The 12,958-nt window shown below is 39.1% G+C and overlaps 1 protein-coding gene across 1 annotated transcript in view; it reads left to right on the top strand.

Moving 5' to 3' along the window:
• Positions 1 to 12,958, top strand: part of dhx8 (DEAH (Asp-Glu-Ala-His) box polypeptide 8) — a 49,663-nt gene that overhangs the window by 13,730 nt on the left and 22,975 nt on the right. Inside the window, exons 7-14 of the mRNA XM_060849098.1 lie at positions 412 to 556; positions 3,787 to 3,990; positions 4,436 to 4,523; positions 5,558 to 5,655; positions 7,747 to 7,894; positions 8,568 to 8,749; positions 10,807 to 11,001; positions 12,323 to 12,508. Coding sequence (XP_060705081.1) covers positions 412 to 556; positions 3,787 to 3,990; positions 4,436 to 4,523; positions 5,558 to 5,655; positions 7,747 to 7,894; positions 8,568 to 8,749; positions 10,807 to 11,001; positions 12,323 to 12,508 — 1,246 coding nt within the window. The remainder of the gene's footprint in view (positions 1 to 411; positions 557 to 3,786; positions 3,991 to 4,435; positions 4,524 to 5,557; positions 5,656 to 7,746; positions 7,895 to 8,567; positions 8,750 to 10,806; positions 11,002 to 12,322; positions 12,509 to 12,958) is intronic.

Below are 12,958 nucleotides of genomic sequence, written 5' to 3'. Positions count from 1 at the left end.
GTGCTGTCCTTCTTCCTTGTCCTTTATTAAAACAGAGATCGTAATCATTCCCAGGGAATGGTGTCTTGAAACTAGATTTTAGAATTTTACAGAATCTTTCAATAGAGCTGACATATATAAATATAGTCTCTAAATATGAGTTAAGTCTTATGTAAATATTTAACTGCAAAGCAAAAACCTACTTATTGATTTTTTTATCTCTGTTGTGTTTTTCTTGGATGTTTCAGATATCAACCATTTCCCAGGTGTGTCTCCGAAATCGTTTAAACGTAACTGACTTAAAAAAGATTTAACATAGATTTTCCATTTCTATTTCAAAATGCTTCATTCATGCATAAATGGAATTGTGTGTGTGTATGTCTTCACAGTCCATTTACCAATGCTTTTTCTTTTCATGCCTCTCTTTCACAGAAAACGATGGGAGGGTTTGGTACACATCTCTGAGCTCAGGCGAGAGGGACGTGTAGCCAATGTTGCTGATGTTGTTAGCAAAGGTCAAAGAGTTAAGATCAAGGTGCTATCGTTTACTGGATCCAAAACGAGCTTGAGCATGAAGGTAATTATACATAGTGTGAACTTGTATTTAATTTTGGATTGCAGTTGATACTGGAATGAGCAGGTTTTCGTACGATTTGATTTGATATATTATTGTCACATGTACTGAGATACAGTGAAAAGCATTGTTTTGCATGCTAACCAGACAAATCGCACCTTGCATAAGTACATCAGGGTAATAGAACAGAATGCAGAATATACTGTTACGGTTTCAGAGAAGGTGCAGAGAAAGATCAATTCTAATCCGAGGTCTGTTCAAAAATCTGATAACTGCAGGGAAGAAGATGTTCTTTAAATCCGTTAGTACGTGTTTTCTTTTGTATCTTTTGCCCGTTGGGAGGGGCCTTTGATTATGGTGGCTGCTTTCCTGAGGCACCAGGAAGTGCACACAGTCAACAGAAGGAAGGCTGGTTTTCGTGCTGGACTGAGCTATGTTCACAACTTTTTATAATTTTATTTGGTCTTGGGCAGAGTAGTTGCCGTACCAAGCTGTGATGCATCCAGGTAAGATGCTTTCTATGGTGCATCTATAGAAATTGGTAAGAGTCATTGTGGATGAACTGAATTACCAGTTGAAGAGGGGAAGGAAGAGTCCTGGGTCTTAGAGTTTGGAGATGAGTTTGAGTAGAATTATGATGTTGAAGATGGAATTAAAGTCAATAAGTAGCAGTCTAACATAGGTGTCCTTGTTATTCAGATGTCCCAGAGATGAGTGTTGGGCCAGAGAAACGGCGTTTGCATTGGAAATATTGTGACAGTAGGCAAGTTGTAGTGCATCAAAGCAAACCGGGAGGCTGGAATTGAATTTGTTGTCACATGTACCGAGGCACAGTGAAAAGCTTTGTCTTGTCAGCAATACAGGCAGATCACAGAGTTAAGTAGCATAGATAGTAAATAATAGGTAAACAGTGGCGAAAACAAAAGAAGAGTTACAGGCAAATGTTAAGAGTTTGTATTCTGTATTCTACCAACAGTAGGGTAGAAACCATTGCGAAACTGGCCGGTGCATGTGTTCAGGCTTCTGTCCCTTCTCCTCAATGGTAGTGGTTGTAGAAAAATATTGCCAGGGTGGGATGGATCTTTAAGAATGCTGGCAGCCTTTCCTTGACAGCGGGCCTGGTAGGTGGATTCTATATATGGGAGGTTGGCCTTTGTGATTGTCCGGGCCGAGTTCACCACTCTCTGTAACTGTCTCCGATTTGATTGGTAAGTTGCCATACGAGGTATTGATACATCCAGACAGAATGCTCTCGATGGCACACCTATAAAAATTGGAAAGGGTATTCACCGTCATGCCAAATTTCCTCAGCTGCCTGAGGAAGAAGAGACATTATTGGGCCTTTGTAACCAGTGCGTCCACATGAAAAGTCCAAGAAAGCTTGTTGTGGATGACCACTCCCAAGAGCTTGACACTCTCCCCTCGTTCCACCTCTGCTGTTAATGTGTAGGGGGGGCATGAGGAACATCGCGCCGAAAGTCAATAATGGGTTCCTTGGTTTTGCTGGCATTGAGAGCTAGGTTGTTCTCAGTGCACTATTTTTCTAGGTCTTCCACCTCCCATCTGTAGTCTGTTTCATCGCCATCAGAGATTTGACTGACTGACTATGGTGGTGTGTCATCAGTGAACTTGTAAATGGCATTAGTCTGGTATTTGATGACGCAGTCATGGGTGTAGAGTGAGTACAGTAGAGGGCTGAGTATGTATCCCCGTGGGGCTCCAGTGTTGAGTGTTAGTGAGGATGAAATATTGTCCCCAGTCTTCACTGATCGTGGCCTGTGGGTCAGGAAACTGAGGATCCAGTTGCAGAGAGTGGGGCTTCATCCGAGATCACTAAGTTTAGTAATCCGTCTCAAGGGGATAATAGTGTTGAAGGCTGAACTGTAGTCAATGAGTAGGATTCTAATGTAGCTGTTCTTAGTGTTAAGATATTCTAGGGAGGAGTGAAGGGTACGTGATATAGCATCTGACGTGGATCTATTGGTCCGATAGGCAAATTGGAGTAGGTCAAGAGTAGTGGGGACGCTGGAGTTGATTCATGCCATGACCAGCCTTTCAAAGCACTTCATGACCACTGAAGTTAGTGCTACTGGGCGGTAGTCATTGAGACATGCTGCATGATCCTTCTTAGGCACAGGGATGATGTTAGCCCTTTTGAAACAGGCAGGGACAGTGGCCTTGGTGCAAGTAGAAGTTGAAGATATTCAGGAAGACCTCTGCCAGTTGATCTGCACGTGTTCTGAGTGCACGACTTGGTATTCTGTCTGGTCCTATTGCTTTCCTTGTATTCACACGAAGGAAAACTGATCTGACCTCTGATGCAGCAACTGTTGGGATAGGTCTGTCAGGACTTGTCGGAAAAGGTGTTACCTCTCCTCCGAAAGTCTGCTCAAAATGAGCATAGCAGACGCTGAGACGATCAGGGAGGGATATGTAATCGTCTACTATCTTGCACTGTCTCTGTTTAGAACCTGTGATGTCATTCAGTCCTTGTCATAGTTGCCGGGTGTCTGTCTGGGTCTCTAGTTTGGATCGGTATTGGTCCTTGGCTATCTTAATGGTCTGCGAAGGTCATACTTATTGTGTGTTGTTACAAACTTATCAAGGTACTTCATATTGAAGGATGTCAGAGTCACTGGGCATAGTCATTAAGGCACATTGCTTGATTTTTCTTTGGCACCAGGATGATAGTGGTAATCCTGAAACAAGTGGGAGCCTCACATGAGGCTAGGTCGGGCAGCCTTGGCTTGATTCAGCTGGAGCTTAGAGTGAGGGTGACTTGATTGAAATGTGTAAGATCCTGACTAGTCTTGACAAGATGGATGTAGAAAGGATGTTTAGTCTTCTGGATGAGTCCAGAACTAGAGGGCAATGATTCAAAAATAGGGGTCACCCTTTCAAGACCAAGATTTTTTTTTTCCCTGAGGGTTTTGTGACATTGGAACTTTGTTCCTTAAAACACAGTGGAGGCAGTGTCATTTTTCAGATAGCGTAGGTAGATTTTTGTAAGATGGGATCAAAAGTTATGGGGTAGATGGGAATGTGGCTCCTTGTGCTCCTGGTTTGCATATTCCTATGCAGTTGTTAAAAGTGAAATTTAAACCTTGTGATCCAAATTGGGTAAATGTCTCAGACTGAAAGATGTAGTAAAGCTTTGTGTTCTAAGCTTGGAGTCAGTTACCGTGTGGTAAGCTCCGAATTAAAATGGTCCTCCTCTGGTTCTTTCTCATTAGGATGTAGATCAAGACACTGGAGAGGATCTAAACCCAAACCGGCGGCGCAATGTTGGTGGGGAAACTAACGAGGAAACTACCATGAGGAATCCTGACAGACCAAGTAATCTGTCACTGGTGAACACCCCTGAGATTGAAGATGATGTGCTTGAACGCAAACGTCTCACAAAAATCTCTGATCCTGAGAAGTGGGAGATCAAACAGGTGTGGGGGCAGTTTATGCAGAATAACAGATCAAAGTATAAACTGAAAATGTAGCATAGCACAAACATGTCAGTTGCTGTTCCAGATTGAAGTGTTTCAGAAGCGCTGTTCTATCCTATCACTGCTCGGTTGCTGCCTGATTTGTATATTTTGTTTGTCTCCCATATCTCCAATGTTCTTTATTCTGTCTCTCAACTGTCAGTGTTAAGCATAATGTGAGCTGAAGATTTATTAATATAATTTTCCAAACCTAGTACTTGGATGGTATTTCAAAGATTATGTGAGAGTTAACAAAAGTGAAATTCCTGTAGTAGTGATTTCTTTCTGCCACTAGGTGGCACTGATTCATTGCATGCATTAGGATTAAATTAGTTGGTTATATTTTAAGAACATTTAAAAAGAAATCAGAATTACCTGTTTTATGTACGCATGATTAAAATTTCAGATGATTGCAGCAAATGTTATCTCAAAAGAGGAGTATCCTGACTTTGATGAAGAAACAGGCATCCTTCCAAAAGTTGATGATGAAGAAGGTATGGCCCATCTCTTGCCTTTTGTGTTTATAATAACACCTTTCATGAAAAAAAATGCTGACATCTAAATCACGTTTGTGTATTTGCTTACTTTGTGCTAACGTATATACTGTTTCTCCACTGGTGGTTGCCTGACCTACTGTGCTTTTCCAGCACCACACTCCAGCCTATATCTAAGGCTGCCAGCCCCTAAGCTCTGGAATTCTTGGCTGATCCTTTCTTTCTCTTTATCTCTCTCCTTTAAAATGTTTCAAATAAACCTATTCCTATATTCAACCTTACTGATATCTCCTGATGCTCTGTGTCAGATTTTATTTGATAATTTTTCTGTGAATAGTCTTGGGATGTTTTAGCATCTTTAAGATAAGTATCTGTTGATTGTGATCTTTCGTTAGTGTGAAAACTGCCATAAATGGTTTTTTGCTTTACTTTAAGTTCTTTGGAGAAAAAAAATCATTTTTAAGTTGTTCAATGGTACTGTACACTTCAATATGCTTAAAGCTGTCTGTATTACATTAAAATATGCCAAAACAGATCCATTTGACTCTTATAGAATAGTTTGTTGGGTTGTCACACATCTCCATTGTACCATGTAAAAGTAGATGATGAAACATATGAAAGGAGAAAGTGATTCACATGCTTGATTCCAATGTCAATAAGGTGTTACATTGACTTTGTAGGAAGAAAGCTGTGGTTTTACTGTTTCATATAGAGGTAATTCTTACATAAGGCCAACTCAGTCCCGTGCTCCGGTCTTTTCTCCATAGCTTGCATTTGTTTTCCTCTTCAGAAACTTACCAATTCCACTTTGAAAGCTACAAATGAACCATCTTCTCTATCTGTGCTATCCAGAGACTAAGCACTTGTCGAATTAGAGAAAAAACTTCTGGCATTTTTTTATATGTTGTACTATTGTGGATTGTTTCAGGACAGAGAATATATAAAGTTTAGCAGCAAAAAATCAAATGTGGAAAATTTGGTAATATTTTACATAGATTTATAACTGCTGATTGATTTTGTCAATTATCCTGCAGATGAGGACCTTGAAATCGAGCTAGTGGAAGAAGAGCCTCCGTTCCTCAGGGGACATACAAAACAGAGCATGGACATGAGTCCTGTTAAAATAGTAAAGGTATGGGAAGCAGTTAATGAATCCAGAATGCCTGCTGCTTTGGCTTCTTTCTCTGCTGAATTTGTTAGTTATACTTTGTATTTGCATTCTCCTTGAGGTGTGTTTGCTACTTACTTTTAATGGGAATGTTAATTTACAAAATTAAAAATTAATCCATAGTTTATCTTCATACATTACTCATTGTGATTATTTGCTAAAGGCAATATCTTGTTTGCTTGTCGTGAAATGTGTAATGGATCTGTTCGCCGAGCTGGGAATTTGTGTTGCAGACGTTTCGTCCACTATCTAGGTGACATCCTCAGTGCTTGGGAGCCTCATGTAAAGCACTTCTGTGATCTTTCCTCCGCCATTTGTAGTGGTTTGAATCTGCCGCTTCTGGTTGTCAGTTCGAGCTCTCCATTACAGTGGTCGGTATATTGGGTCCAGGCCGATGTGCTTATTGATTGAATCTGTGGATGAGTGCCATGCCTTTAGGAATTCCCTGGCTGTTCTCTGTTTGGCTTGTCCTATAATAGTAGTGTTGTCCCAGTCGAATTCATGTTGCTTGTCATCTGCGTGTGTGGCTACTAAGGATAGCTGGTCGTGTCGTTTCGTGGCTAGTTGGTGTTCATGGATGCGGATCGTTAGCTGTCTCCCTGTTTGTCCTATGTAGTGTTTTGTGCAGTCCTTGCATGGGATTTTGTACACTACATTGGTTTTGCTCATGCTGGATATTGGGTCCTTCGTTCTGGTGAGTTGTTGTCTGAGAGTGGCTGTTGGTTTCTGTGCTGTTATGAGTCCTAGTAGTCACAGTAGTCTGGCTGTCAGTTTGGAAATGCTCCTGATGTATGGTAGTGTGGCTAGTCCTTTGGGTTGCGGCATGTCTTCGTTCCGTTGTCTTTCCCTTAGGCATCTGTTGATGAAATTGCGCGGGTATCCATTTTTGGCGAATACATTGTATAGGTATTCTTTTTCCTCTTTTAGCAGTTCTGGTGTACTGCAGTGTGTTGTGGCCATTTTGAACAGTGTCTTGATGCAACTTCTTTTGTGTGTGTTGGGGTGGTTGCTTTCGTAGTTCAGGACTTGGTCTGTGTGTGTGGCTTTCCTATATACCTTTGTGGTGAATTCTCCGTTAGGTGTTCTCTGTACCATCACGTCTAGGAATGGGAGTTGGTTGTCCTTTTCTTCCTCTCTAGTGAGTTGGATTCCTCTGAGTGTAGTGTTGATGATCCAGTGTGTGTGTTCTCTGTTTCTGTGTTTTTAATGATTACAAAGGTGTCATCCACATATCTGACCCAGGGCTCACCCATCTCTGGACTCATAGCAGAAGCGGTAATACAAAGATTAGAACAAACAGTCTTACCGCAAATTCAACCCAAACTCTGGGTCAGATATGTGGATGACTGATTGTTTGGCAAATGGATTGTGATTGGTAGAAGTGTAGTGATGGAGATTGCACTTGTTAATGCTGATTGACAGTTAACTGCCAATTTTAAAGTTGAAACAAGAAAGCAATAGTTAAATGTTAAACCAGGCAGATTGACTTTGATTGGTCTACCAAATGATTATTTTATAACAAAATGTAGTGAGATAGTCAGAGAGTTGAGACCATTGCTGCTTCCTGAAACACAGATGCTGGCTTAGCTATTGTTCTAATTATAACCTTTTAAAAGATTTTAAAGGGGGTGGCATGGTGGCTCAGTGGTTAGCATTACTGCCTCACAGCACTGGGGACCCGGTTTCAACTCCAGCCTCTGCGTGGTGTTTGCACATTCTCCCTGTGTCTGTGTGGGTTTCCTCTGAGTGCTCCGGTTTACTCCCACAGTCCAAAGATGTGCAGGTTAGGTGAATTGACTAAATTGTCCATAGTATTCAGGGATGTGTTAGTTAGATGCATTCGTCAGAGTAAATGTAGAGTAATCGGGTAGGGGACATGTTCTGGGTGGGTTACTCTTCAGAGGGTCACTATGGACTTTTTGGGCCGAAGGGCCTGTTTCCACAATGTAGGAATTCTACGATTCTATAAAAATGTTTTGTAACCTAATTATTTGCTTTTGTGCTTTCAAAACATTCTCTCAAACTTTTAGTATATTGGTTTATGCTTGATTTTAGAATCCTGATGGCTCACTATCTCAGGCTGCCATGATGCAAAGCGCCTTGGCTAAAGAAAGGCGGGAGATGAAGCAAGCACAGCGGGAGGCAGAAATGGACTCGATCCCGATGGGACTCAATAAACACTGGGTTGATCCACTACCTGATGGTATGTTAATGGCATAAAGTATTTTCTTTGTGCTGAGGATGGAAAAGGAAAGGTATTGATTATAAATAGTTTGTTTCTGCTGATTGTGTTTTTCAGCAACTGGTAATGTAATATTTTAATGCCTTTCTGATTTAAAGTTGATAATTATATGAATTATTAAAAGTATTTTTTTTCTTGCTTTCACTTTTTTTTTCTGTGAACGTCTTGCTTTTCAGTGCTTTTTCTGTTTTGGCATCCAGTCAACCTTAAACATGATCTGATGTGGCAGTGAGAGACACAGCAAAGCTCTGCTTGATCCTAATAATGTGTTTAAGATCTGATCATCCTTTGCCGTTACCTAAAAGCCATGCTTTTCACATCAGTGACTTTATTTTCAAATAAGGTGATCAGTTTTCTCTAACTAATGGCAGTTTTGTGTAGTGGCCCAAGTAGGAACAAGCTGTGCTATTTACACATTAGACCACTAAAGCCCTCAAACTGAGGTGAGTTCCAGCTCATTAGTCTGAATTCTGTTCTGTTATGTAAACAGAATTGTCACAATTATCTTTTAGCTCCCCCCCCCCCCAACTTCAAATCAAGTATTACCGAGAGTAATAAATTTTCATGTTTATTGCATCAATTGCAGAAAGCACCAAAAAGATGCAGTCCAAAACCATGTGGCTTTCTTTTCTAGTTGATGGCCGACAGATTGCAGCAAACATGAGGGGAATAGGAATGATGCCCCAAGACATACCCGAGTGGAAGAAGCATGCGTTTGGTGGAAACAAGGCATCTTATGGTCGTAAAACCCAAATGTCTATTCTTGAGCAGAGAGAGAGCCTGCCCATCTATAGACTTAAAGAGCAGCTGGTACAGGTATGAGAAATTGCATTAAATTAATACATCAATGTACTAAACTTTTTGATCGTCTGAAGATTTATTTTTCCATTTCGTGATATTTTGTAATGTTTATAATTGATTACAGGCATTACCTAGAAAATTCTCTATATAAGCCATTCCACAGCAGCTATTATAGCAGACTGTGATTATCATGTAATGTCATATCTCCTCTGTACCTTGCATCATGTTTAGCTTTGATTAACAGGTAAGCAGTACTGTCTATTAAATCCATTAAAATATATATCACCTTTTGTTTAAAAGATAGTAATCTCTAGCAGAGTTGAAATGATATGACAGCTAGATATTGACAGTTGAAGGCAGACATATCAGTATATTTGAGTTAGATCAAGTTGATTTTGTCAACTCAGTCTATTTTAACAGTTGCTCTGTCTGTGTTTTTCTTTTTCTATCTCACTCCTTGTTTTTGAAGTATTTAAATACAGTCTGGGTGCAGATGCTTGTTTGAGTGTACAAGCAATATCCTGTTGCTAATAATCTACGCATCCTGCTGTTAGGCACAACTGTGAGTGTAAATATCATCTCCTGATCCGAGGGAGTGCTATGTGAATTATCCTGGTAATGAGCTTGTAATTGGTATTATCTTGTTGCCTTATGTTAATTATAGAATTACAGTACAAGAGAGGCCCTTCAGCCCATTGAGTCTGTACTGACATAAAGCTACTTTAAATTATATCAGTACGTTGTAGGAGCTGGCAGCCCAGAACATTGTATTCACTGTCTTGTGGCATTTGTGGAATATTGAGATCATGTAAATTATAATGATGTAATGATCAGATGAAAGTGACATCAGAAAGAGAGAAGACACTAGAATGAGCTTGTGAAGAAGGAGATTGTAGCCATTATATTTGATAGCTGTAATTGATAACTGACTATGCACAGATGAAAATTAAGGAGTTGAAGCATGATAATACATAGAGGGACAAGCAGCCTCTGGTACATAGTATGTGTAGACACCCACAGCCTGCAACAGTCCTAGAGTGCTACTTCTGTGTATGTAACAGTATGAGCTTAAGGCACAGGATAAAGCAGCATTAATGTGATAGTGCTTTTTGATTTGAGCCACAGTAGCTAATGTTACTAGGATAATGGCTTTTGACATATTTAGTACTTGATGTTGATAACAAGTTGGAAATGTTCAGTTTCGACACTAGTTAATATTCCTTTGTTCAAATATGACACAGAGTATTGGGGCTTCGATCAGAAAGTATCTTATGAAGAAATGGATCAAATTTATTGTGGAATTTGACGTTTTCATTAAGAAACACCTGCAAAACTTCTCTTCTGACAATGTTTCAGTTGTGAAGTAGAACTCCTGAACTATTCAAATTCTTTGTGTTTTATAAACTTAATATCTTGGAATCTAAGTTTAAAAGATCTTGATTTTCTTATTGTTGACCAAAGGGAAACTTGATTTAAATATTTGAAAGAAAAGGGCACCACTTCGATTGTTGAGTCACTTTTATTTTGAGATGTTTTAAGAATACTTCTACATCAAGATGTATCAATCAGTTACATATTTAGTATGACTTGGAGGTAGAGGGTGGTGATAAGTATACTAGTTTCTGATACGATTTTAAAACTATTGGATTAAGTTCTTATGATAAAAGCAGAAATAACTGAAAGTACTTAGCAGGTCAGACAGAAATAAACATAATGAACATTTCAGGCCAATGACCTTTCATTGGAACTGCTTCAATCTTTGCAGCAGATACCATAGACTATTAGTGCAGTAGATAGTAACTTTCTCTTTGAAGTCAGTATTCTCATTTTAAGGGAACATTGTCTATTTCAGATGTACTTACCCAGTAATGAACCGGGGTTATATACCAAATAAATTGCCTACGGGTGTATTACGCAACCCAACTTCTTGCAATGTTCCACTTTTTTTTAAAGATTATTTGTTTTGGTTCTACTGAATGTTTTTCAAAAATGAAATCAAGTTGAACAAAACCAGCAAGTTCCTTCCATTTTGAAAATTATTTTTCAGTAATGAAATGATTTCCTGTCTTTAGGCTGTCCATGACAACCAAGTCCTGATTGTCATTGGGGAAACTGGTTCTGGTAAAACTACACAAATCACCCAATACTTGGCTGAAGCTGGGTATACAACCCGGGGAAAAATTGGGTGCACGCAACCAAGACGTGTAGCTGCAATGTCAGTTGCTAAGAGAGTGTCAGAAGAGTATGGATGCTGTTTAGGTCAAGAGGTAAGCTCGAATGCTGCCTACCCTATTGTAATTTTACATAGTAGAAATGTTTTGATAATTGACTCATTGTTCTCCTCTTGATGCTGTTTCAACAGTGAGTTGCTGAAAATGAATGTAAATTTAGTGGTGAAATACTATTCATGTACATTCTTTTTGTATTAATGCTAGTGTGCACAGTTTTGAGCCATTTTAAAAGTTTTCACATAGTACTGTTCATGCTGACATTTATTTTGCAAGGTTAAGTAACAGCACTTAATTTATATTTAAGATCTGTATGATGCTATTTATTCAAGACTTATTAATGTTTTGAGAAAAATCTGTTAATAACCAATGTGTCATAACTTTCCAGTTGTTCCCTTTTGGGGAATAATGAGGAAGTGTGGAAGGATTAGTAAACTGATTATTGACCTGTTGAACTATTCCATCGATAGCTCCTCCATGGCCTACAAGACCTGTAATAGGTTCTGAAGTCAGAGGTTCTGGCTCGGATGTGGTTGCCTCACCGAGCCACAAAACTTTATTTTACCTCTGGAAGCTATGTGCAGTCTATCCAATCATGGACTTTATTGCTTTTTTCTTGAATGAAATTCAAATTCACTTCTGAAATCTTCTCACAATAACTGGAGTGTGCTCTGGAAAACCCAGCCCATGATACCCAAATAAATTGTCTTTTTTCTCAATAACTGGTCTCTCCAGGTTTGAACTTGAATGGCCTGGAAATTGGGGATGTCTCAGTTCATGAGCATTGTTAAGTCATTGGATGATAAGTTATGAATGAGACTGTTTTAGTATCTATAGCTTAAGCTTTGTATAAATCCATGTGAATGTAATAAAAACAACAGTCCCTGCTGGTCGATGATGTGCACAGCTCACAAAGACTAAACTATTAAAAGCCTCTCCTATGATAACATCCCAGAGCAATTATTATGTCCAGTGCCATTTATCTACAGTACTTTATAAAGTTATAGCAAAATGAGGAAGTTCAGTTGACAATACAATATTACCTACTGTCATACATTTTCCCAAATAGTTCGCCATCTTCCCAACACAAAACAATCTATAAAATTGTGACATTGTTGAGTTTGCGAACAGTGTGCTGCATTAACTGCATAGGTCAGGTTGCTGAAAGAGTTTTGTCCTTACAATCATTTACAACCCAACCTTTTACTGTGTTGTTCTTCAGTTTGTGTGTTTGAATGTGGTGTGTTTTATTAACTTTATGACTTTAAACTCTGTGAAAGGGCTAATGGTGATAGTAGCAGGTTGGACACTAGAATTGTCAGAGAGCCATCTTTTTCACTCTTTTCATTGCATTTTGTAGGTTGGTTACACCATTCGATTTGAGGATTGCACCAGTCCAGAGACTGTGATAAAGTATATGACTGATGGTATGTTGCTCAGAGAGTGCCTCATAGATCCTGACCTGTCTCCGTATGCAATCATCATGTTGGATGAGGCCCATGAGAGGACTATCCACACTGATGTTCTGTTTGGACTTCTGAAAAAGGTAAGCTCTCTTTGAATTTTTTTCTCTGTTGCAATCACACTAAAATGTTGAGCATGGTGTATTAAAAAACTCAAATTGAACCGTCTGCATGTTGAATCTATTTGTCAGCATATGTTATTTTACTCTGAATGCGGGATACGAAGGACAGTATTAAGAGTATGACATATAGAACAATGACAAGCAGAAGTGACTTATTAACTAATCTAATCAAGCGATTGAGATGACATTCTAAATTCTGAGAATGAAGTTTGATTTTATGATTCTCCTCCCAGCCTTGATTAGATTTCAGCTTTGAATTCAGTCACTTGTCTATTTCTAATGTAGAAGGATTTAATAGCTCAGCATATTCTATGTATTCATCTTTGTATTACTAAAAAATACACATTGGGTCACTCTAACTTGTATTGTAAAAATAAATGTTTGATGTTTTTTCATCATTAGCAGAATTGG

The sequence above is a fragment of the Hemiscyllium ocellatum genome, chromosome 32, assembly GCF_020745735.1.
Source record: "Hemiscyllium ocellatum isolate sHemOce1 chromosome 32, sHemOce1.pat.X.cur, whole genome shotgun sequence".
Taxonomy (NCBI): domain Eukaryota; kingdom Metazoa; phylum Chordata; class Chondrichthyes; order Orectolobiformes; family Hemiscylliidae; genus Hemiscyllium; species Hemiscyllium ocellatum.
This window is presented reverse-complemented; position numbering and strand designations above follow the sequence as displayed.